Source organism: Dendrobium catenatum, unplaced genomic scaffold (genome assembly GCF_001605985.2).
Source record: "Dendrobium catenatum unplaced genomic scaffold, ASM160598v2 fragScaff_scaffold_207, whole genome shotgun sequence".
In the NCBI taxonomy this organism is placed as follows: Eukaryota; Viridiplantae; Streptophyta; class Magnoliopsida; order Asparagales; family Orchidaceae; genus Dendrobium; species Dendrobium catenatum.
Genome location: NW_021318669.1, coordinates 205,690 through 230,870, shown reverse-complemented (window position 1 = coordinate 230,870; position 25,181 = coordinate 205,690). Strand labels below are relative to the sequence as shown.

General features: G+C 33.4%; 1 protein-coding gene across 1 annotated transcript; it reads left to right on the top strand.

Moving 5' to 3' along the window:
* Nucleotides 1–771: 771 nt before the first annotated feature.
* Nucleotides 772–25,181, top strand: LOC110094272 (plant UBX domain-containing protein 4). Its single transcript, XM_020819465.1, has 4 exons — nt 772–1,240; nt 1,847–2,132; nt 24,427–24,522; nt 24,627–25,181. The coding sequence occupies exons 1-4, from the start codon at nt 804–806 to the stop codon at nt 24,990–24,992; spliced, it is 1,185 nt and encodes a 394-aa protein (XP_020675124.1). The 5' UTR covers nt 772–803; the 3' UTR covers nt 24,993–25,181.

Sequence of the window (25,181 nt, the reverse complement as noted above, 5' to 3'; positions counted from 1 at the left end):
GGTCTAAGCTGTATGCAATTATTTGATATTCAATAAAATGATCTTTGAAAAAAAAAATAAATATTATATAATTCAGTGTGTTATGTCTTATAAAATTTTTTTAATATAAAAAAGAAACTATGATCAGGAGCGGATCCAATCTTTTTTTTAGAGTGGACAAACTCAATATATATAAAAAATAAATATAAAAAACTATGAATATATTTCATTAGCAAAATTCTAAGTAAAATATTGTATTTCATTATAATTTATGAAATAAAAAAGTACAAATTTTGCATTATACTTTATATTTTTTTGATAATGTTGCATAATAACTTCGTTCGAAACATAATCAAATACTTCTTTTTCAATATATGATACTAGACAACCATTGAGTTATTAAGCAATCGATGCTTAATAATCTTACGGGATGCAAACTTGTGGGATGGGCAAGGAAGTTTCAGATGATAAAATTAGGACAAAAAAGTGTTTTTGAGGGAGGGCAAAATACCAAAAAGACCCCACTAATACATTACTTATTTTTTTTGAGGGTGGACATTTGCCCACCTTGACAATCAATGTGGATCCGCCTATGACTATGATAGGTGGATTTTTTAAATATTATTATTTTTTATGTTTAAATATTTTTTTTCTTCATTTAATGAAGTTATAATTAATTTTTTTTGGGAAATAAGTTATAATTAAATTCCTTGTAATTATTTGATATAATAATAAAATACATTTCGGTACGTCGTGGCCAGAAGCTCTTTAAATATAAATAAAAGAGAACATTTAAGGACCGGAGGGAGATCCGCGAGATTGATATGGAGGCGAGCGGTGATGGGAAACAGGAAGATCTTGTCCAGTCGTTTTGCGGAATCACTTCCTGCTCTCGCGAGGAAGCCCGCTTCTTCCTAGAGAGTCACGGCTGGCTCCTCGACTCTGCCCTCCACTCCTACTTCGAGAACAGCGCCGGAGGAGAAGACGAAACATTTCAACAGGAGCAGCGCCACCCCGAAACCTTAGCCAGCGATTCCCGGGTGTTAGCAGCCGCTGCGTCGGCGGAGAATCGGGATCCCTTGTTAACGGCCCGATCGCCTGTTTCCATGAGCAGCTCGAAGGATAAAAAGCCGGCAACCAGGTCGTCGGGCAGCGGTCCCGCCATCCGCACGCTCGCGGACCTTAATCGGCGGAGTTCCGGCCCAGGATCCGGAAGCGACTCCGATGAGCCACAGGAGTATTACACCGGCGGTGAGAAGAGGTGGGGCTAACGCTTCGTGGCTGTTTAGTTGCAAACAGGATTTAGCCTAAGTAGGATTTAGTAAATCATGTAAATCCACACCATTACGACCTAGGATGTAGCTCGTGTGATCTGCTGGATTTAGCTTTAGCGATTATATTTTGAGGATTTTTTTAGGATCTGCTAGATGTTAGAGTAGGTTCATGGAATATGCAAAACCTGTGATTTGATTTGGTAAAATTATGCAATTGTCTCTCTTTGAAGATTTGAAACTACTCCTCAGCAACAAGAACTATGTAATAGGGGTATTGACCTTAATCTTTGTTTTGACCATGTGTTATCTTTCAGGAAGCTGATTCCTGTTTGAAATTTGCATGTAAAGGCAACATGTCCTTGCACATGATACGTGCTTTTGCAATTATTTTCCTAAGCAGTGTTGTAGTTTTGTGTTTGAATTTTGTCGTCTTTGATCAAAATTCTATTGGAATCCACTTTAACGTTTTTTTTCCTTTGGCGCATGTTGCTACGTTAATCCTGTCAAGAATAAAAATGGTCATCCTGTCAAGAGTTTTTAATACTTGTTTGGTCATACAATATTCAGTTGTTAATATTGTAAATTTTTAACAGTGGAATGCTTGTTCAAGATCCTACCAGTGGTAACCATGACGTGGATGCAATATTTGATCAAGCTAGGCAAATGGGAGCTTTACAAGGACCGTTTGAAAATCAGCTATCTTCAAGCTCAAGGAATTTTACTGGTACTGGTAGACTTCTATCAGGTGAATCTGTACCATCTGTTGTCCAACCACCTGAGAATGTTGTTCATAATATTTACTTTTGGAGGAATGGTTTCACTGTTGATGATGGTCCATTGAGGAGGTTTGATGATCCTGCAAATGCATCCTTTTTAGAGGTAGTTCTTCAGTTCTATGGTACTTTGTTGGCACTGACTACTACTTTTGCACTTTACTCAGGGTATCAACACTTTTTGAATGTTGCATGAACATACTTCAATAATATGATTGCTTCTTTTATCGGATTAAAGTTTCTTTAAGAACCAAGTTAACTGAAAAAATCTATTAGTGCATCTAGAACTTAATCTGATTCCTAGGTTTGATGAGATTAAGTGCCTTGGATTCATTATGAAAGAGAATGAGAGTATAGATGAAAGCATAACTTATAGAGGTAAATATAGGTAGTTAAAATGGAGAATGGACTCATTTGCATTATGTTATAAAAACAATGTTATAGAGACCTAAGTTGAGTTTTATAGAATTTCAATTAGAGTAGTTTTGCTATATGTATCTTTTTATTTTACTACTAAAAAATTAGTATTACATAAATGATAATACTTAGATGTGTGATGGAATTTGAAAGGATGGACTGAGAATCAATTATATTAGATGAAAAAGGATGGACTGAGAATCAATTATATTAGATGAACAATGGTTGTAGTACTTATTGAAAATAGGGTAGTAGAAAATTGACTTTGTGGTATGGGCATATATGATAAAAAGATAGAAGATGCACTAGTAATGCAGGTTAATGTTAGTAATGTTAAAGGAATAGGAATTGGAAGGGATAGTACGAAGGTAATTTGGCCAAAAATTCTACAAAACGATGAATGAACTTACGTGAACACCTTATGTACATGGAAAGATTAGAGGAGGATTTATAAAGTTAACCCAAGTAGTTAGATAAGGTTAATTGTAATGTTGTGATTTGAATGAAAAATAATAAGATAGTTATGATTCTTTTTCATTTCAGCTCACCCTTTGCATTTTAGTATTGCATATTCTTGAATCAGTGGGACATTTCTGAAACATATTTATATTGTTTGTCAATATTGCACTCTCCATAATTTTTTTTGCTTCTTATTTCTTTGCCTTCTTCAATCAACTTTATGGTGTACTCATCCTTTGAAGGACCAGTATAAAATAATGTAGAACTAGTTAACTCGATAAAAAGGTATCATAACCAAAGTTAATTGAGAAAAAAAAAACTAATAGTGCATCTAGAACTTAAAGTGATTCATTGGTTTGATGAGATTAAATGCCTTGGATTCATTATGAAAGAGAATGAGGTTATATTTGAAGGCATAACTTATAGAGTTAAATAAGGAGAAGCGCCTATTCTGCTTTATGTTATAAAAAATGTTATAGAGGCCTATGTCGAGTTTTATAGAATTTTACATAGATTAGCTATGCTATATGCTTCTTTTTGTTTTACTACTAGGAAGTTAGTATTGCAGAAATGATAATGCATTGATGTGTGATGGAATTTTAAAGGATGGAGTGAGAATCAATTACATTAGATGAGCAAGGTTCGTAGCACTTATTGAAAATAAGTTGGTGAAAAATTGAATTCTTAGTATGGGCATATGCTAAAATGATAGAAGATGCACTAGTAATGCAGGTTAATGGCAGTAATGTTAGAGGAAAAGGAATTAATACTGATAAAACAAAAGGTAATTTGGCCAAAAATTTGACAAAATGATGCATGAAATTGATTTAACACCTTATGTAGCACTTGGAAGATTAAAGAAGGATTTATAAAGTTGCCAAGTAGTTGGGTAATGTTAATGGTAGTGTTGATAATTTTTCTGTTGATTTGAATGAAAAATATTAAGATTGTTATGATTCTTTTTCCTTCCAGCTCACCCTTTGCATACTAGTATTGCATATTCTTGATTTAGTGGTACATTTTCCAAACATATTTATATTGTTTGTGAATATTGTATTCTTCATAGCTTTTTTACTTTATTTTTATTTTTATTTTTTGCTTTCTTCAATCAACATTGTTGATATACATGTTATACTCAACCATTAAAGGATTATTATAAAAAATGTAGACCCTAGAACTAACTAACTCAATTAAAAGGTGTCACAATTCCCCCCACCCGAGCAAAAGTTGACCTTTGTCAAAATGTAATGAAGAGCTTGGATTATAGGGTTTTGACTCCTTTTAACACAGTCGTGGAAAGTAACAATTAAATAAATGAACAAGTCCCATACATTCTAAATATTGTGGAAGCTACCATACTATTGAGATTGCATAACTTATCATTAATGTTCTACATTAGTTTACTTGAAACACTTGAAATTCTATATTTCAAACTTAACATATATTTTCAATGCCAATATTTATGTTGCATATAATGGAGAACATTTAGGCATCTGCGGGAATCTCTCAATATGCCTAATTAGTTTATATTTTCTCCTAAAATTTAGCGTGCTTCTAACATCATTAGCATTCAGAAAATTTTTCATGTAACTTATTTAGAAGTCTATCCATGCTCAAGCTAGAATATTTTCATTATCAGCTTTTTGGTTATATAAATTGTGGGCCTTTCGATGACCCTATTAGGATGTATTAGATCCATCCTATGTTAAGAAAAGTAAAGGTAAACTTAAAAGACTTTGTTAGAAAATATTTAAAATGACAATTTTTATTAGATTTAAATGTGAATTTGTCTCTTAATAAGGCACAATGAAGTAAAATGATTCATGTATTCATATCAAGATTTGTTGGATAAAGATTTATTATTGTTCTATCAGCTATTTGGTACTTTGGGTTTAGTTCGCACATAATTGGACATCCGCTCTTCTAATTGTGAGCTTTGTTTTGTTTTCAACATAAGACTCTAGTAAGGTTTGATTGGAAAAGAGAACAATGATTTATGTAGCTCATTATTGAAGCTTCAACTGTATATTGGGGGAAAATAAATGCCATGTAGATTTAGTGTTTTCTCTTATTTTGTAATTAAATACTGCATTGAGAATTAAGTACTATCTCAGGAGACTGACATAATATTCTATAATGAATTCAATGTCAAAATAGGGTTTTAGAAATAATATTTTTATAATCAAATACAATTCAAAGAATAACATATCATCTCAAAAGTTGAATATGAAATTTTGTAGAATGTGTTTAAAAATAGAAATAGAGTTTTGAAAATCTAGCCATTCTTTTAATTAGATGTAACAAGAAGAATATTATATTATCTTGACGGATGAATATAATATTCTACATGACATCTAAAAATAAGAACGAGTTTTATAAAATTCGTTATTTCTATGATCAAAGATAATAAGGAGAATATCATGTCATCTGGGAAGGCGATAATGACATTCTACAAGTATATTAAAAAGAAAAGTGAGTTTGAAAAGAAATTTGCATTCCCAGAGATTTTTCCCTTGCTTTATAGAAAATAATGTTTATTTTAATCTAGGTTCTCAAGTCCCTACAAGGGAAAACCCCTATAATTAATTACATCCTAGGATTCGTGCTCCTAGAAAAACTCTCGATTAAAGGAGCCATTTCATACCCTTTGATTAGAAAATAGAAGATAAGGAAATAAGCATAAATTTTTTAAGGAAAAAACTCAATGTTAAATAGTTCTTAGCGGGTTAAAGGAGAAAAAGTAGGTGGTGCCAGATTTTAAAAGCTTAGAGGCAATCTCAGTTTATTCTATATTGGATTTTACATTTTAAGAGAGTATTTATTATTTAAGTTGATATTTTATTAGAAATGTGAGATTATATTCCTTGAGGGTGAGGACTCAAGATTTGAAATCTGCCTCAGAACCAAAATCTAAATTATGCACTACAAAATAGTGACCCAAACCTATCAAATGAAGTGCAATTTGGGCTTATATATTGCTTGAAATAAAAAGTCAGCTAAACTACCTAATCACATCAAAATCATACTGTCCGATCTTATGAAAAATGAATAGGCTGTTATTTAAGTTTTTGGAATTTATGACTGACATCTAAAGAAGACCATAAGTGGCCCTAAACTTATAAAGGGTATTATACATTTAGGACTAATGCAATTAAATTTTAATTTTAATTTTATTTCTAATACAATTCACACTAGTTGAAATATCAAAATTATGAATGCTTGAATTTTTTAAAAAAGGCTTAGAAAATAATTTTTTAAAAAATTAAATTTCCCCAAGTTCAGCACCTCATCCTCATAGGTCTGATTATCTGTACTCTGCTGGACATAGGGCGGGGAAATGTATAAAACAAGGAAAGAAGAAATGCCTTAATATGCGTGTGATCTCGGATTGTCTCCATTTTATTTTCTTAGAATGTTTATCTTTCTATTTTATTTATTCCTAAATTTTAGTTTTAGTTTCTAATAAAAAATTCATTTTATTCCTAAGAGCCTAGCGAAATTCAGACACATGCTCATGCAAGAAAAAAACCTATAAAAACCATGCAATTTTTATTACGTAATTAATGTAAATAAACAATCAAATCAAACCATCAACCAGAAAATAATGTCCAAAGTTCATGTGACAAGTGCCACTTATTATACAACCCAGGATCTGTTAATAAGTAAAGGTGGCCATACTACAACGACAACTTGGATTCTACTCCTATGAAATGACCCAAGTTTTAAAATGAGGCATTTTGGTCTTCATCTCTCGTTTTTTTGTCGGGTTCCTTTCTTCAATCTTCTTGTGGTTCATCTAATAGGATATCTAAATGAAAAAAAAATTCTTATAAAGGGTTTTCTTTTCTCTTTGTATCCCTAATATTTTATTAAAATATTTCATTTATAGACTTTTACAACTCTTTGAAATGAATTATTTTTTTAAGATAAAAACTCTATAACCCCTACATGTAAGTAAACAATTTATAGAAAAATTACCATCATCGAACACAAATCAATCATTTACTCATTTCCGAGCAACTTGTAAGCTTGACCATATTTTTTATTAAGGGCTAAGCAGCTCAAGCACCAACAAAAAAATTTATTAGCTTAAATCTTTATTAAGTTTAGCCCCCTTTTATAGCCCTGCATAAGTATGACCACTTGCAGAAAATCCTGTGAGCATCCAGATCGTTCATAACATAGGGTAATCTATCGTCCATCATATCAATTCATAGAGAAAGCATCAAAATATGATGACCGTAACATCCATCACAACAAATTCAACCAGCACTCGGCCACATGCATAAACTCAAAAATAGAAAGTAACACCAGCCTAACATAAAGTTAGGATTGATGCCCTAACAAACAAATATAAATGTGTGTAATAGGTTGTGTGGCTTGATGATATCCTATGTTTACTATTGGATGAAGTTTTCTATGAATTGAAATTTAGTTTGTTGAAAGGTCAAGGAAATTTTATGTTCAAATTTAAGTTTTAGTATCTTTGATGTTTTTGAAGATTATTTTAGATTGGATTTTAATTATTAAAGTTGATTAATAATTAATTATTTAGGGTGTTTTAATTAACTATTTTTTTAGTCCTTAGAGCTCTTAATCTAATATACTTTTGCTCTCTTGAAAGGAGTCGAGCACAAAGGTATGAGAGCTTTAAAATATATCTATTTTTTATTAATGATTTTTAATGAGTTAGGTTCATTAATTACTAATTTGTTGACTTCCAAATTTTGATGTACATATATTTTTATTTTTGTCAATTAGTTTGTGGTATTGTAACAACAAGCACAAGGTATAAAATCTCCTTAGGACACATAGCTCCGCAGCTCAAAGGGTCCAGCCCATAAACCTTATTGACAAAATATCAGTTATGTATTTGATATGATGATTTATTAAATTTTCTTTTATTTGTTGTCTTAATATCTAACCTATTTTTGAATTTCATCTGAGATTTATCAATTTAATTTGTTACAATTTTTTATGAATTTTCCAATTTTATTTATTTATTATTATTATTTTATTCATCATTTAACATCTATTTTATTGCTATTGTGTGTTATTATTATCTATATAAAATGAATTTTATTTTAATTTTAATTTGTGTATGTCATTTTGTTTTAATTTGAATATTGATTTTTTTTAATTTAATGGGTGAATTTTATTTATAGCTTGTTTAATTTTAACTTCTGTATGTTTTGTGGTTGGAGTTATTATGTTAGATTTTAATAAGCCTTAAATGATTTGAAACCTACCAATCTAATGGGAGACAAACTAAGGGCAATAAAATTAAATTCTAGCGCTACTAATCACTAATGTGGTCGCCAAACATGCAATTGATGGGTTTGGGTTGTAACTAACAAAATAATAATTTGTAATTTAAATTTAATTATAAGATACATAACAAAAGAAAGACAGAGGTTTTTACAGGGCCATAAGGTTGGAAAAGCGCAAAAACATATCATGAGGCTTGTAAGCCTTAAGGCTAACTAAGTTTTAGAAAACTCACTACACTGAAGCTAATGTTCAGTGGTATACGCCCGCAGCACCTCCATTTGGTAGTTATGGAGGCGATTGATCTCCTTAGGTTCTTTTGTTCATTTGATCACCACCGTTCCTCATAGTTCATGCAATATAAAAAAAGTAGAATGGTGGTCAGAGTATGTTTAACAATTAAAATAGAAATAATTGAAAATTGCTATTAAATCAAAATATACTTTTTTTTTTCGGGCTTGCACACTAACTTGGTGGGTTTTACATTTGGAATTTTGATTTTAAAAATGATTTTTGTAGTTTTTTGTGATTTGATCTCGAGGCACAAGAAGGGGTGAAGAAGAAGAGAGAGAGAGAGAGAGCTATGCTTTTCTTCAAAACTTTATTTTCCAATAATCACCCAAACAACTACTCACTTCCTCATATGATTGTAAAGAAAAATTCCAACACCTTCCCTCCCAAACCACAACATGAGAATATGCAAATTACCTTGCTCACCTCCACATAAACCATGACTCAATCTGAATGGAACAAAACAATTGCAACACACTTCTTTCCGAACTCAAAGGAAAATCATTAATGCATTCATCCAACTTTCTTTTATATCACATATGCATGGATAGAAATAAAACCTTAAAGCATTAGACACATGTACATGCATATTTAACCCAACTATATACTATTGTATTAAACAAATGTTTTGCTGCTTACATGTCCCTACAAGCTTTTCCAATAGAAAACAAATCCAACGATCTTTGATATAGAAGGTAGTGTCAAATCATAAGCATGCATGTAATTCTTCCAACTCAATACTTATACCAAAATGTAATCACGAGAAAGAATATTTGATGCCACTTCATCCTTCCCAAAGACCCATGCATCTTTCTAACATAAAGCATACAACCTGCCTTGGAATAGCATACCCATGATTGAAAAATAAAACAAATGAAATTGCATAGCATAACTACTAAACTTCACATCACGTAATACCAAATGTTTGTGCAATGTTAAGATCCATGAGTCAAATCATTTCTTTTCAAACTAGCACATTCTATTTATGAACATTCAAAACATGAACACATTTACTGAATTTTGGGACCCTTATATACGATGACTTGAATTTCACATCAATTTCAAATTGCAGCTATAAGTCACGAGGCACATAACTTATGTTAACAACAATAATTTTATCTAATGTCATTTCCGATCCAATGCCATTTCCAATCCAGCTACCAAAAGTTGCTCTCCACTCCCATATAAAAAAAAAAAAAAACAAGAGAGCAATTTTTAACATCCTCATCTTTTCCAAGAGCAAAACATACAAACGTTCAATTTCAACAAACCTTCATCAAATAGAAACTATAACATGAATAAGTATAGTTTACTGAACTTCTTCAAGAATGCATTGAAATGATGCAAATACTAGAACGCACTAGGCATCAAGGCAAGAATATTTGAATTAGAAGACTTAGATATCCCATATTCTTTGAGATTTAAAAAGGGAGATTTACTGATAATAGCTTGGTTCTAGCACTTCTTCACTTTGATAAAAACAATCCTTAAAAAATTCACAAAACAACACATGATTTAGCATCTTTAGCAAGAAAACATGATTCCAATCTCTTCCAAAACAATAACAGCAAACTTTCTCAATTCATTTTATCATCAAGATTCCCATAAGAGGGGGAAAGAAGAGCAGCCACTTGAGAAAGAATACACCATTTGATGCATGAGAAAGACATGTTTATGTTCCATGCTTCAAGAAGAGAAAGAATAACTTGCTGATCTTAGATTTAAATGAAAAATTTGTTCAGAAAACCTCTTGGATTCAAGATCGATGAACAATAACACTTGCATCCTCATGAGAAAGAAAGAAACCCTTATTCTTAACAAGGAAAAAGGCATCTAAACTTTCTATTTTCTGCAAAAAAAAGAATATTATTGGCCTAGCTTCTAAAAACTGTAATGAGTATGAGAAAGAAGATGAAGGTGGAGAAGAGGGTGGAGGAGAGGGAGATCAAAAGAGAAATGATGGAAAAGATTACCATAAGCAACTACCGGTCTCCCTCTCCCGCTTGTAAACCTCTCTTCTGTCCGCCTCTCCCTTTCTGTCTAGGTTGCACGAACAGGAACAAGCAAGGACCGAAAGGACAAATTGCCCAAACAGCCCTAATTCCTCACTTATTAGAACCTAGAACTTTCTTATGTGGTCAAATGACTATCCTACCCTCACCTCTTCATTTTAAAATCAACTTAGATTAATGGCTGCTATTAAGAGGGATCTAAGGGCTGATTTTATTTTGAAAATTTAACGATTGATTTGGAATGAAATTGATAATTTAAACAATTATTTGGTATTAAATTTAAAATCAAAAATAGTTTTAACTAATTAATTTTATCCCATTTATGCTGATTTGGTTTCAATTGAGTCGAGGCGAATCAATTTGGGCAAATCGAACTCGATTCGATTCAATTTAACTTAGTATCACTTCAATTTGCATCGACCTGCTCCGATTGATGCCGATTTGATTTTGATCAACTTGAGACGAGTCGGTTTAGTTAAAATTGTTTTTAAATTGGGTAAATTTGATTTATTTAATGACGATTAGGTCGGATTGAGTTCAATTAGCATTTGATTTGTTCTAGTTAACATAAATTTGTTCAAATTATCTCGCGACGATTTGACCGGCATCGATCAAAGATATTAATTTCAATTTGGGTTTGAGTCGAATCAAATCGAGTTGACGAGGCTCAACTATGCTAGCTTGTTTGAAATTAAATTGGATTTGGTAAAAAAAAAGGATTTGGTCAATTTGGTACGATTTGGGTTGAATTACAAGGCTGAGTCCGTGCTACGTCAATAGGCATCCACCTAAGGGGAATCCTGCTAGTGGACATATTTGCACTAGGCTGTGAAGACCTTGACACTAAAGATTAGTTTGGGGAAATCAACCTCATATAAAAATGAGGTCAACATATATCAGTTTGATTGCTTTTTCTAATGACAGACTCTGTTTCAAGAAAATTGATTTACCATATTATCTTCACCATTGATTGCACATTACTATCACCAAGATATTCAAACAGTACATATAGATCATTGAACTGCAAGATTTACCTAGTTGAAGATATTGTTTCTATTGATGCTTTTGTGGCACATGTAAATAGCTAATTGTTTGCTTAACAAGAAAAGACTTGCATATAGACTTGTGCATATCTACCTTGTTGTTTATATCATTTAGAAATCTTGCTATCTATTTATGCAAATAATCGACCTAAGATTGAACAAGATGCTTAGTTAGCTTTTTGGGAAGGAAGTTACTGGGATTTAGTTCACTTTAGAATCCTCATATTTTTTAATTTATACCTTTTTCTTTTTACCTAATTGAAGGTTTTATTTCTGTTGCTCGGAGATGCTATTGGTGGCCTGAAGTTTCAACGCTTTAGTAGCAGTGAAATTGATTTCTTTCAGTTTCTCCCTTAATCCATGAATATATAAAAACCCTTTTCGAAACTCAAGTTTTGAATTGGTTTTGGTAGATCCTTAAAATTATGGATAGCATAAGAATCATGTTCCATGATGTCTAATTATAAATCTTACATGCATTTCATCAAGAGGAATGACCTCATTCAATCAAGTATCTTAGCGTATTGATTAATAACCATAAATACTTATAAAAGAGTTTTTTCTCTTTCCAATCAAAGTACTACATTGAAAAATAATAGTTAATATGATCAGTAGCTAACATGGCATAGAAAGGTTTGGGACATTCTTTTGGTTTCTGAAATAGTCTTATTTCCTTTTTTTTTTGAATGAATTCTTTTTGTGCATTAATATTAAAGGCATTTTATGACAAAAAAAGTTTTTTTTGGCTAATTGCCGATATTGAAGGGGACATTAGGAACTGATGTTTTTTTGGATAGAAGTCCTATAAATCGTTCGTGTAAGAAAATAGTGATGTAAGTGGTTGAAGGATGATGGATGTTTTTTTGTTATTTGTTCTTTCAGTTATTGATGTTGCCATAAAATAGTCTCATCTCTTAGTTAAAAAATACTGTAGAAGATTTAATTGCCTTGAATGGGCTTCCAGTACCTTTTAATGAACAACTCTCGACATGCTTTTTTATGTTTATTTTCTTGTGCGGTGGCAGCTTAGTAACCGTGAAAAGACTGAAGGGATGATCTAGGGTGAGGATGTTCGGGGTGTCACCTGTTGCTTCTGTAAATTGCTGTTGACAAAATTAACTAGTTGTTTGAAAGAGAAATGAAAGTTTTAACGACCTTGAAATTTCTTTAAGGTTTGTATCAAGTATCATTGAAGTTAGTATTTCTCATCATGTCCGCTGTGCTAGCTTTCTTATTATGGAAATAACAGAAATGATTACCTGATGATAGATGGAATTCTGCATAGAAAACTGAAAAAAAGTAGTTTAGGTGCAGTAAGAATTATTTAAAAGCTAAAGGCTGGATAACAGAATGTCATAAATTTCAAGTGTGGGAGAAGTGTGCATGTGAGAGCAATGACGAGCAACTTGAATGAGAAACAAAAATTGCAAGGAAAACACCCAAACAAAAATAAGATAATGATTTATGTTGTTTGGCGGAATTTGCCTATATCCATGTCCACAGACACAATATTCCACTTGTCTAGAGATAGTATTAAATACAAATAATTTTCTTGAAGTTAGTATTTCTCGTCATGTCCGCTGTGCTAGCTTTCTTATTCTGGAAATAACAGAAATGATTACCTGATGATAGATGGAATTCTGCGTAGAAAACTGAAAAAAAGTAGTTTAGGTGTTGTAAGAATTATTTAAAAGCTATAGGCAGGATAACAGAAGGTCATAAAATTCAAGTGCGGGAGAAGTGTGCATGTGAGAGCAATGACGAGCAATTTGAATGAGAAACAAAAATTAAAATAAGATAATGGTTTATGTCGTTTGGCGGAATTTGCCTATATCCATGTCCACACAGACACAATATTCCACTAGTCTTGAGATAAGTATTGAATACAAATATTTTTCTTGATTTTATCTCATTAGTATTCCCCCCCCTTCTTTTTCTTTTTCTTCCTTTTTTGTTTTACTATTATTGCTTACTATTTACCTCATTCTACTCCTTTATTTAACATAACAACTTTAGCAATTTTTTTTTTTTATGCAAGCCCAAGTAAAATACCTTTTTGATTTGCCTACTTGACCATCAACCACTTCTTGTCAACCACTTGTGGGTATTTCCATCATCAATTGTTGTTGACCACCATCTCCATAACATCTATTGTATACTTTCCTTATATCAACCAAAGTTTAAAATTGCACAATTGAGTATTGAGGCGTTTTTCATTCGTGAGACTAGACGTAATTGTGTAAGCCTCAAAATCAAAAAATCACGTAAAGTGAAACTAAAGGTTAAAAATGATTTGTTTTTAATGTAATACTCAAATGATATATTAAAGGATACAATAACAACAAGCCTTTATCCCACTATGTGGGGTCGGCTACATAAATCCTTTTTCTCCATTATGTTCTGTTAAGTTTCAAATTCTCATATAAATCTAAAAAAAAGGTCATTTATAATATTTTTTAACCAAGTCTTTTTAGGTCTACCTCTGCCTTTCTTAATATAAGTCAAATTTAATACATCTACTTTCCTAATCGGGTCATTGGAAGTGACCAAACCATCTAAGTCTACTCTCTCTAATCTTTATCTTTCATTGGAGCTACTCCAACCTTGTCACATATATGCTCATTTCGTATCCCGTCTTTAAGAGTAAAGCCACTCATCCACATGAGCATTCTCATCTCTACAACACTTAACTTAATATTATGCTTCTCTTTTAATGGCCAACATTCTGCACCTTAAAGCATTGCAGGTCTTACTACCATCTTATAGAATTTTCCCTTAAGTTTGAGAGAGACTTTTCTATCACACAACAAGCTCAATGCATTCCTCCACTTCAACCATCCAATTTGAATTCTACTAATAATATCCCCATCTATTTCACCATCATTTTAAATACTAGACCCAAGATATCTAAAACGAGTGCTCTTATTAATGACTTGATCGCCCAAAGTCACAACCCCCCACTAGATCTATTATTACTAAAATTACACTCCATATATTCAGTTTTAGATCTACTCAAACGAAAGCCTTTAGACTCTAAGGTTGACCTCCATAATTTAAGTTTATCTTCAACTCCCTCTCTAGTCTTATCAACACGAATAATATCATTAGCGAAAAGTATACATCAGGGTACAACCTATTGCAAATATCTATGATGAACATCCATGACTAAAGCAAAAGGATATGGGCTTAAGACTGATCCTTGATGTAACCCAACAGAAATAGGAAAATACTTAGTCAAACCACCTTGTGTTTGAACACAAGTAACAACTCCTGCATACATATCCTTAATGATTTGAATATAAGCATTATTAAACCATTCTTATGTAGAACTCTTTATAACACTTCTCTTGGAACTCTATCATATGTTTTCTTCTCTCTATACTTCTCCATCAAACCTCTCAGTAAATGTATAGGTTCTATAGTAGACCTACCTAGCATGAATCCAAATTGATTTTTAGAAATATTAGTGTCACGACGCAACATATGCTCCATAACTCTCTCCCATAGTTTTAAAGTATTACACATTAACTTAATTATCTATAATTCGCACATGTTTTTCTTTTTGAAGGACCCCAGATGTCATTTTGTATAATGGAGAAGCGCTGTGAGGATTTGTAGAGAGATATATTTTTGAATGGAGACAAAAATCATTATGATTTACTTGTTCCTGAAAATATTCTATCTCCCAGACGTCGTAGAGAATTTCGAATTCGAATTTGTTTCAATTCCAAGAATTTTCATGTTGTGGATAGAAATTCGCACAATCATGTGCATCACCTTTATTCTTAAAAATAGGAATCAACACACTCATTCTCTACTCATCCAACATCTTTTGTCTTCAAAATAATATTAAAAAGTTTAGTAAGTCTAAAAATTCCTTCATCTCCTAAGCATTTTCACACTTCTATTGGAATATCATTAGGTCCAACAGCTTTTCGACACTTCATTTTCTTTAAAGCCTTTTTAACTTCAGTTTTACTAATACGTCGATAAAAATAAAAATCTTTATTTTCATTTTGGATACTATGGTCACTAAAGTTAATCACATTCTTATAATCTTCATTGAAAAATTTAACAAAATATCTCATTCACCTTTGTTGAATATCCTCTTCTAATAAAAATACTTTTTGATCTTCATCCTTAACATACTTCACTTGAACTAAATCATTATTACCCGTTTCTCTTTGTTTAGCTAATTTATATATATATATGTCTTTCGCCCTCCGTAGTATCTAATCTATTATATAAATTATTAAAAATTAAAATCTTTGCATTTCAAATTACTTTCTTAGATTCCTTACTTGCCTTATTATATATCTTTTAATTATTAGAGTTTTTATAGCTAAACTAATTTTTATAATAAATCTTCTTATTTTTCATTTTTTCATGTACATTTTAATTCCATCACCAACTATTTTTATTATTAGTAGTTTTTCCCTTTGATACTCCAAGCACATATTTTACAATATTATTAATATAACTAGCTATTGTTTTCCACATAACATTAATATTCTCATGCACAGATAAAATCTTTAAATTTAGAATCTTACTCTAAAAAATATTTTTGTTAATATTCTTTAAATGCCCTCATCTAATCCTTAAATGATGATTTACTTTATTTTTTATTTTATGTTCATTTATCTTAAAATCCAAAACTAATAAGTGATGTTGTTTACATAAATTTTCACTCGGAATAACTTTTCAATTTTTGCAATCTAAACAATCTATTTTTTTTATAAAAAAATAATCAATCTGAGTTTTATTATATCCATTCTTATAAGTGATGAGATGCTCATCTCTTTTATTAAATAAGCTATTAACAATTACAAAATCATAAGCTAAAGAAAAATTTAATATGATCTTACCACTTTCATTAGTCGCTCCAAAGTCATAGCCATTATGGATGATTTTAAAATCATCTATTTCTCTATCAACATGTCCATTTAAATCTTCTCTAGTAAAAACTTTTTTTTCAAGATGTATATTTTGTATTAATTCTTCTAGGTCATTCCAAAATTTTAATTTTGACCACGTATCCAAATTTGTTTGAGGAGCATAGACGCTTATAATATTAATAATTTTAGCTTTAACAACAATCTTTAAAGCTATAATTCTATCTCTAATTTTATTATTTTTACAACATTATCCTTTAAACTCTTATCTATAATCACACCTACATCATTTATAGCACGACTCATTTCAGAATACCATAGTTTAAATCCTAAACTATCAATCTCCATAATCTTTTCTCTAACCCATTTAGTTTCATAAATACAAAGAATATTTATCTTCCTATGGATCATAATATTTATTAATTCAATTAATTTGCCTGTAAGGGAACCTATATTCTAAGTTTCTATCATAGTAATATATTAGAGGATGGCATTAAATTTATATTGTACTATGAAGTAAAAAATCAATATACATATGAACCAAAAATTGCACAAGGCATAAAGTAGCAAGTAAGAAATTGTGTGAAATATAATTGAAATCTAAATATTATAAGATCAAAATAATATTAAGTATAGGAATTGCATAAAATTATCATATAAAATCAAGTTCAACTCTAAAATTTTTTTTTTTCAGTTCCCAATTCATCCGCATTTAATTCCTAAAAAGATTGAATTTGTTGGCAACAACTCAGAAATCATATGCATTGTCATCAGTGAGGGTGTCTTTATTTGCGTTGTCTTCATAACAAATTGGTCTCTCTCCTACCTCACCTGTGGAGTCTAATGCCTCCCAATATGTTTCTTCTTCATTTATTTCAGTTATCTTATTTTTTCATAAATATTTTTTATCAACATAAATATGAGATTAATACTCCAAAATGTCTAGAGGAGGTGGTGGTGGTATGCAGCTTTCAAGTAATCCTTGATGGTTGCTACAACGATGGTGGTTACATCGTCTGTTGCAAGTTCGAGGTTGAGGCAATCAAGTGGAAGTTGTTGTGGCTCAGAGGTGCATGATGGCGTGATTTGTTTGGGGCTTTAGTTCATAATTTAGACAAATTTTAATAAAAAAAAATATATAAATAGGGTAAGGCGTAAGCCTTACACCAACGAGGCGAGGCGAGCCTCAAGGTAGGCCTCAGCTAAGCTGAGGCGTAAGCCTTATGAAAAAGGCTCGAAGCATAAGCCTCAAAACATTTTCACTGGAATTGCGTTGAGGCGGGCCTTAAGGTTAGCGTCATATTGCGCAATTTTAAACAATGATATTAACAACTGCCTTACATCTTCCCATTTACCATTGACACATGCTATGTTTGCTTTGTTGGCGTCAAAAGCCAGTCTTTCGTTCATTTGTTAAAAGCAGCTGCAATATCTTTTATATGTTGAGTGCTACTTGACCTCCATAAAGATTACCTAGCTATTCCCAACTTAGTCTGCCACTTTTAGATTCCATATGATTATGAGCACTAATGATTAGTACATCATAGATCTATGTAATTGCAGCATGAACAAGTTCATTCATCTGATTTGAACTCTACCCACCTTTTGTGGACAATCTCTTCTTATGTGGATGATTTTGTCATATTGTCAACAAAAATTGCTGTGATATTTGGATAGAGTCCTCCTCAAGGATTTGGATTTGCCTTAGTTCTTGTCACCCGATGCACTCTTCCCTCTACTTTTTAGATGTAGACTAACATATAGAGAAACTACACGCTATTCTCTTGATGCCCCCATTCATGATCAAATCACGGACATGATTGAATTTTAGCTGTGAAGATCCGCGTGAACTATATACCACCATTAAAGTTTAACATCAATTTTTTGAAAGTGATTAAACTAAGATTAGGGAATGAATTTCATTGATTAGTGATTATATTGAATTCATTGATATGCTCTGTTGTGGAAGTGTCTTAACTCATCCTGAGATCGAAAGCTTTCTCATTGAAGGCTTTCATACGTGTCTAAATAAGTTTTCATCATGTTGACTATGAGGTTCTCATTCAATATGCTAAAGGCAATGTACTTTATGATTGTCAAGCGTACAACTCTCAATGCGTGTTTGTTTAGGAGATTCAAGTCTTATTGGCTGATTTTAGCGGGCTTTGAATTGAGAGAGAGAGAGAGCTTTTTTTTTGTGTACCTATAATCCTTGATTTGCATTTTTTATTGCATGAAATCCTTGCCATTGAATTTGTCTCTTTCACCTTTTCATGCTCTTATGCCATTGCTCCCACTTTTTTTGTAAATCTCAAGAGCTCAACTCAAATACGAAATATTGTTGAAAATGCATGTATGTGAGTAATCATGAATAATGATAACTAAAAAAAAAAGAATAATGATAACAAAAATTTAAAAGTACAGAAAATGAGGAAAAGAAAAACTAGGAAGCATCACACAATGATTGAAGTGATTTAATAATATTCGGCCACATCTAGGGCCACACAAAGAGAATATTGCACTAGTCTAGAGATAAGCCATATAAGACAAATATTTGGCGGAGGTTATTTCCTGTCACTTGATTTTATTTCACTAGTAGTCCATCCAATTTTCTCTCCCATATTTTGCTCGTCTTGATTTTATCTAAACCACAATCTCATTGCAACGTTCTAAAGCATCTCTCTCTCTCTCTCTCTCTCTCTCTCTATATATATATATAAAGTTATACAAAACAAGCTGAACTCTCCATTGGACTGCCCCCTCCCTACCTTGCGGTTCTTCCCATTGCCAGCTGCGGCACACTGATGGCTGGCCTCACCACATTGGCTGTCAACTTTTGCAGCAATCTCCTTGCATCTTCCCAGCTCACCGTAGACATCTGCTGCTTTTTCATCATTGGCATATGATAGGAAACACTCGTAGATCTCAAGTTTTTCCGATCAATCTTTGGAAAACAGTGAAAATCCTCCACAAGAATCAACACAAAAGCAAGGAAACAGTAGAAAATTTGTATTATTTGATGGAATATAAGCGGTAAATAGCAAGATACCGTGGATCCTCAATTCAAGAAGAGGATCGATCTCTCCCAAATCTCTAAACGCCGCTCCAAAAGAAAAACCTAAATTCAAGAGATCTCAAATTTCAGCCAAATTCAAGATGCCCTAACCCTAGGAAAACAAACCATTTAATGCATACAATTCAAAAGAAAATCTCTAAACAGTCCCTACATTCAATTTCCCTCCTAAACTTCTTCAAAAATCCTTCTTAAAACGGCTCTCGTGGACTTGCAGCTCGCGCGGCTTGTATAGGGAGGCGGAAGACCTTCGCCATTTGAGCACTGGCCGATCCCGCGTGGACCGGCCTAATGGACCGATCTAACAATACTCCCCTCCCAAAGATCCACCTTGTCCGCAAGGTGGAAAGACAATACCCTCCATTCCTTCTTCATTACAAACGATAAGAACTTGAAGAGTTCGGTCCTTACACATGTGCCTCAGACTATACCTCTCGTCACATCTGAAACAGAGTCCCATTCGCCCCTCTTCTCTTGTAATTCCGTCTCTGTGAGCTTCTTGAAGTTGTCCATAGGTCTTCCTTCTGCAGTCTTTTCCTTCGAAGTCCCCCGAAGAGTATCCGGCGTTGGCTCCTTGGATTTCAATAAGGTGGTGGTCATCCTGTACGTGCCTCCTGAGCTGCTTCCTCCTGTCTCTCTCTCGAGGTGCCTCTGATCTTCTACCAATTGAGCTAGCTCCATAGCCTCTCCCAAGTCACGAGACCTCATTATTCTAACTGCTTCTCGGATCTTTGGTGTCAATTCTTTCATGAAGTTCCTCTCTAGTACTGTCTCAAAAATGCGGTCCAATCGTATAGCAATATACTCGAACAACTCCTGGTACTCTATCACTGAAGCATCCTGCGTGAAGGCGGAAAACAACTCGTAGAAGTCTCCTCCCTGTTTGTTCGGAAATGTTCTATCAAAGAATCCTTGGACATCCTCTAACTCCGTATGGGTCGTCGCATGCCCCTCCATTGGTACCAAGCCAATGTTTTCCTTTCCAAACATAGGCCTGTTGTCGTCAGTCTCTTCTCCTCTGTCAGCTCATTGATGACGAAATATCTTTCAACCTTGTAGATCCACTCGTGCGCATCCTCCTCCTCAAAGATTGACATCTTTAATTTCTTCACCCTCAGATCGCCTCCGTTCCCTCTGTTCCCTCTATAATTTCTCATTCCCCAAGGGGGTGGTTCCCCCGAAGTGTCCCAATCATCCCTTCTACGTTCATACCCAAACTTTTCATCAAATTCCCACATTCTCATCTCAAATTCAGCACCCCTTGGATCATAACAAATTCAGCACCTTTAATCATAATTACCCATTTCCCTTTCCAATCTCGCCCCTCCTCTCCCCAAATCAGCACATCTTCGTTCTTGCCCTACCTCCTAACGCCTCTTCTCATACCCTCTTCCCGGCCTTTACCTAGAAATAGGCTCTATGAGAGGTATTTTCTCTTTTCCCTTTCGAGTCTTCACTTCCTGATCTCCCCTTTGTCTAATTGGCTTAGGTTTTTTCCCATCTTCGTGTCTGTCGGCGCCTTCCCTCACCATCGACAGTGATATTTTGGTTTGGCCCTCGAGTTCAACATCTCCTCCAAGATGGAAAATTTTGAATCGAACTTATCATGGATAACTAAGACAAATGAAACTTGAGTTTAGAGATATGAAATTTCATATTTCATTTGTCCAATCTTCACTTCGAGGCGTTCCACCAACTCATCCATTTTCTTGGCCGCCATTGATGCCCATATTTTTGTAGAAATAAAAATCTGGATTTTGATCTTCAAAAACAGCAATTTTCTTCTTCAAAATCCCAAGAATAGCTGCTGAAATTCACCAAAATAGCCCACAAAAGGTCCCAAAATAGCTCTAATTCCAATTTGATAGGAAAAACTTGTAGATCTCAAGTATTTCCTATAAATCATTGGACAACAGCGAAAATCCTCCACAAGAATCCACACAAAACCAAAAAAATAGCAGGAAATTTGTATTATTTGATGAAATAGAAACGGAAAATAGCAAGATATAGTCGATCCTCAATTCGAGAGGAGGATTGATCTCTCCCAAATCTCTAGACGCCTCTAGAGCCCAAAGAAAAACCTAAATCTAGGAGATCTCAAATTTCATCCAAATTCAAGATGCCCTAACCCTAGGAAAGCAAACTATATAATGCTTACGATTCAAAATGAAATCTCTAAACAGTCCCTACATTCAATTTCCCTCCTAAACTTCCTAAAAAATCCATTCCTAAAAAGGCTCCCGTGAACTTACAGCTCGCACGGCTCGTACAAGGAGGTAGAAGACCTCCGCCATTTCGCTCATGAGCCGGTCCCGCGTGGACCGGCTGGACCGGTCTAACAGCATCCAAGGCCACCTGTTGGTTATGCTCTCCGCTCTCTATTTAGCAATTTACGTTGAAAGTATGTAGCTTGTGCCTTTTTAGTGGAGAGACGGTTATGCTAAATTGAGGAGAGTGGTAGAAATGTATAGGCTGTCTTTTTGAAAAGATATGGAGCTATATTATATATGTGTGTGTTAGACCTAATAGGAAATTTGATGATGGGTAGGGCCAGCAACTAATTATACTCTGCTAATGCCAAGTGGTTCCTTAATGTGATCAATGGGGTTCTTTTTGGAACAAAGGAAAATCACCCTTCTCATGTTGTAGGTTTGCAATCCTTGCAGGATCATTTTGCATCTGTAGGGAACCCTTTGTTGGGAATGTAGCCAAGATGCAGCAAGTACCTTGATCGCAGCTTTTCCCATTTTGTTTTTATTTTTTATTCTCTTATATAATTTTAGGATTATTAGGGGTTAATAATGCTTATATTCAAGTCATTAGGGATATGTATGCAGGAGCTATTATTTGTGTTCAAACACAAGAAGGTTTGACTAAGTATTTTCCTATTTCAGTTAGATTACATCAAGGATCAGCCATAAGCCCTTATCATTTTGCTTTAGTCATGGATGTTCTTACTAGACATTTGCAAGAGGATGTACCCTAGTGTATGTTTTTTGCTGATGATATTTTTTTTGTTGATAAGACTAGAGATGGAGTTGAAGGTAAACTCAAATTATGGAGATCAACCTTAGAGTCTAAAGGTTTTCGTATGAGTAGATATGAAACTGAATACATGAAGTGTAATTTTAATAGTAATAGATATAGTTGAGGGTTTGTGACTTTGAGCAAATCAAGTTATTAATAAGTGTACTCATTTTAAATATCTTGGGTCTATTGTTTAGAGTGATGGTGAACTAGGTGGGGATTTTATTAGTAGAATTCAAGTTGGATGGTTAAAGTGGAGAAATGTTTCGGGTTTGTTGTGTGATTGAAAAGTATCACTCAAACTTAAGGAAAAATTTTATAAGATGGTGGTGAGACCCGCAATGCTATATGGCGCAAAATGTTGGCTATTAAAAGAGAAGCACAATATTAAGTTAAGTGTTGCTAAGGTGAGGATGCTCAGGTGGATTAGCGAATTTACTCTTAGAGATAGGATACGAAACGAGCATATCTGTGAAAAGGTTGGAGTAGCTCCAGTGACATAAGATTAGAGAGAGTCGCCTTAGATGGTTTGGTCATTTAAAACGGCGGCCTTCCGATGACCCTATTAGGAGATATGGCCTATGTAAGAAAGGTAGAGGCAGACCTAAAAAGATTTTTTAGAAAATATTAGAAATAATATTTTTTTAGTAGATTTAAATGAGAATTTAACTTTTAACAATACACAATGAAGAAAAAGGATTCATGTAGTCAACCCCACAGTGGGATTAAGGCTTGATGTTGCTGTTGTTGTATATAATTTTAGGAGTATGCATGCATGACATGTATTGGTCTTTTTGTTTCTTTTTTTATCATTTTCATTGAGGAGCACTCGACTTTTAGAGTTCATGTGTGAATTGAAATTTTAGTCTAGATTGAGCTCAAACTCTTAGGTTCTTAAGTTTTTTGTTTTCTATAGTTTCGTCCCCTGATATTATTTTCTAGAGTTTGTTCATGAATTCATGTAAGGATTGGAGTTAGGTGTGAGCATCACTGGTACAAATAATACTTTGATTGTGGTCCTCGCATTCAAGCTCACGCTTTAGAAGCGTGAAGTGCATGAGAAGGCCTTCAGTTCACCCAAAAGCATTGTGTAGATGCAAAAATACTCTCTAAGGCAGAGAAGCTTATGCTTTATTTCTGATCCGCAAAGTGCTCTATGCGACCAATGTTTACGCTAGTTTTATTTTCAGTATATTGGTACCGCATTTTAACGATTTGTATTTGCATTGTTTTCATTCTTTTAAAGTTGTTCTCGTTGTAATTATTATTCTTATTCTTCCCGAACCAATCCATCAGTTGGAAGGATTTGGGAAAATATCAATTGAGCTACTGATCGGCTTTATTACTGTTTCACAATTCATCTCCATAAATTTAACCACGTCCTTCTAATAAAAAAACGGGAAATGCATTTGCAAATGCAGATTTTTCTATTTCTTCCTTTTTTGGGTATTGATTGGTAACTTCTATAGTGTTTTCTACAGTTATTTTTCTATATGGATGCTGCCCCATGATACATGTATAATTTGAAGTGCCGTTTCTTTTTAACTTTATTTTGCATATATTATTTAGTGCTTCGGCTTAAAAAATCGTTTGATATTGTGCATGCTTAATTTGGCTCAATAAATTTTGAACTTCTTTTAATGTATAATAGCATATGTAACGATGAATGAATTGTGCTTCAATTGAAGTAGCTCTGTTTTATTTGAAGGGGAAAAAAGACCATTGTGCTTTACTTCGCCTGTTTCTTTTGAAAATGCTGAACGATTATTAGTGTTTTACGTTTTTAGATGTTGTTTAGGGACTGCATTGACCTTTTAAAATGGCTTGCAAGAAGTTAAGAGGCTGTTTGCCATCACTTTTTATTTATTTGATAAACATGGTTTACATCTGATAATATAATCCATTGCTTGTTGTGTAGAGTATTAAGAAATCTGAGTGCCCAAAAGAGCTAGAGCCAACAGATAGGAGGTCAGCTGTGCACGTCAATCTGATAAGGAGAGAAGAAAATTGCCCGGTGGGTTCAAACTTGTCTAATATTTCATTTTTACTTTTCAGCTCTAATATTTCATTTTTCATCTGATTTCTAATCTTTAGGGCTTATAAATTTTCATTTTACAGGAACCAGTGAAACGTCTCAGTCCATTTCAGGGTGTTGGAAGAACGCTTGGTGGTGGATCATCCAGTTCTGAACCTCCCCCATCCTCCTCTTCTCCTCCCACCCCCTTTTCAGGTCTTTCAGTGGATGAATCATTACCCTTAACTTCAATTCAACTTAGGTTAGCAGATGGCACTCGAATGGTCTCCCGTTTCAATATCCGCCACACGATTGGTGATATTCGAGCATTCATCGATGCATCGAGACCTGGAGCTGCGAGGAACTATACACTTCAGACTGTTGGTTTCCCACCCAAGCAGCTCACTGATGTTTCTCACACGATTGAGCAAGCAGGCCTGGCTAATTCAGTTGTGATTCAGAAATTCTAGTATTTTGTTTCTTCTAACTCTGAAAAAATCCTTTATGCAACAGTATTATATTTTAAAATATGTTTGATATGAATTTGGCTGAAAGAAAACCTTAAGGATTTTTAGTATGTTAAATTATTATGGAGAATGCTTTTGAAATATTTTATTATAATGTTATCAAGGTTTTTATGATATATTAAGATTGGGAAA

What these genes read in the sequence shown, in the direction of transcription:
- LOC110094272 (XM_020819465.1), top strand. Translation starts at nt 804, where the DNA reads ATGGAGGCGAGCGGTGATGGGAAACAGGAAGATCTTGTCCAGTCGTTT. An exon ending in CAAATGCATCCTTTTTAGAG is followed by an intron (nt 2,133 to 24,426) that starts GTAGTTCTTCAG and finishes CTTGTTGTGTAG; the next exon opens with AGTATTAAGAAATCTGAGTG. An exon ending in GGAGAGAAGAAAATTGCCCG is followed by an intron (nt 24,523 to 24,626) that starts GTGGGTTCAAAC and finishes TTCATTTTACAG; the next exon opens with GAACCAGTGAAACGTCTCAG.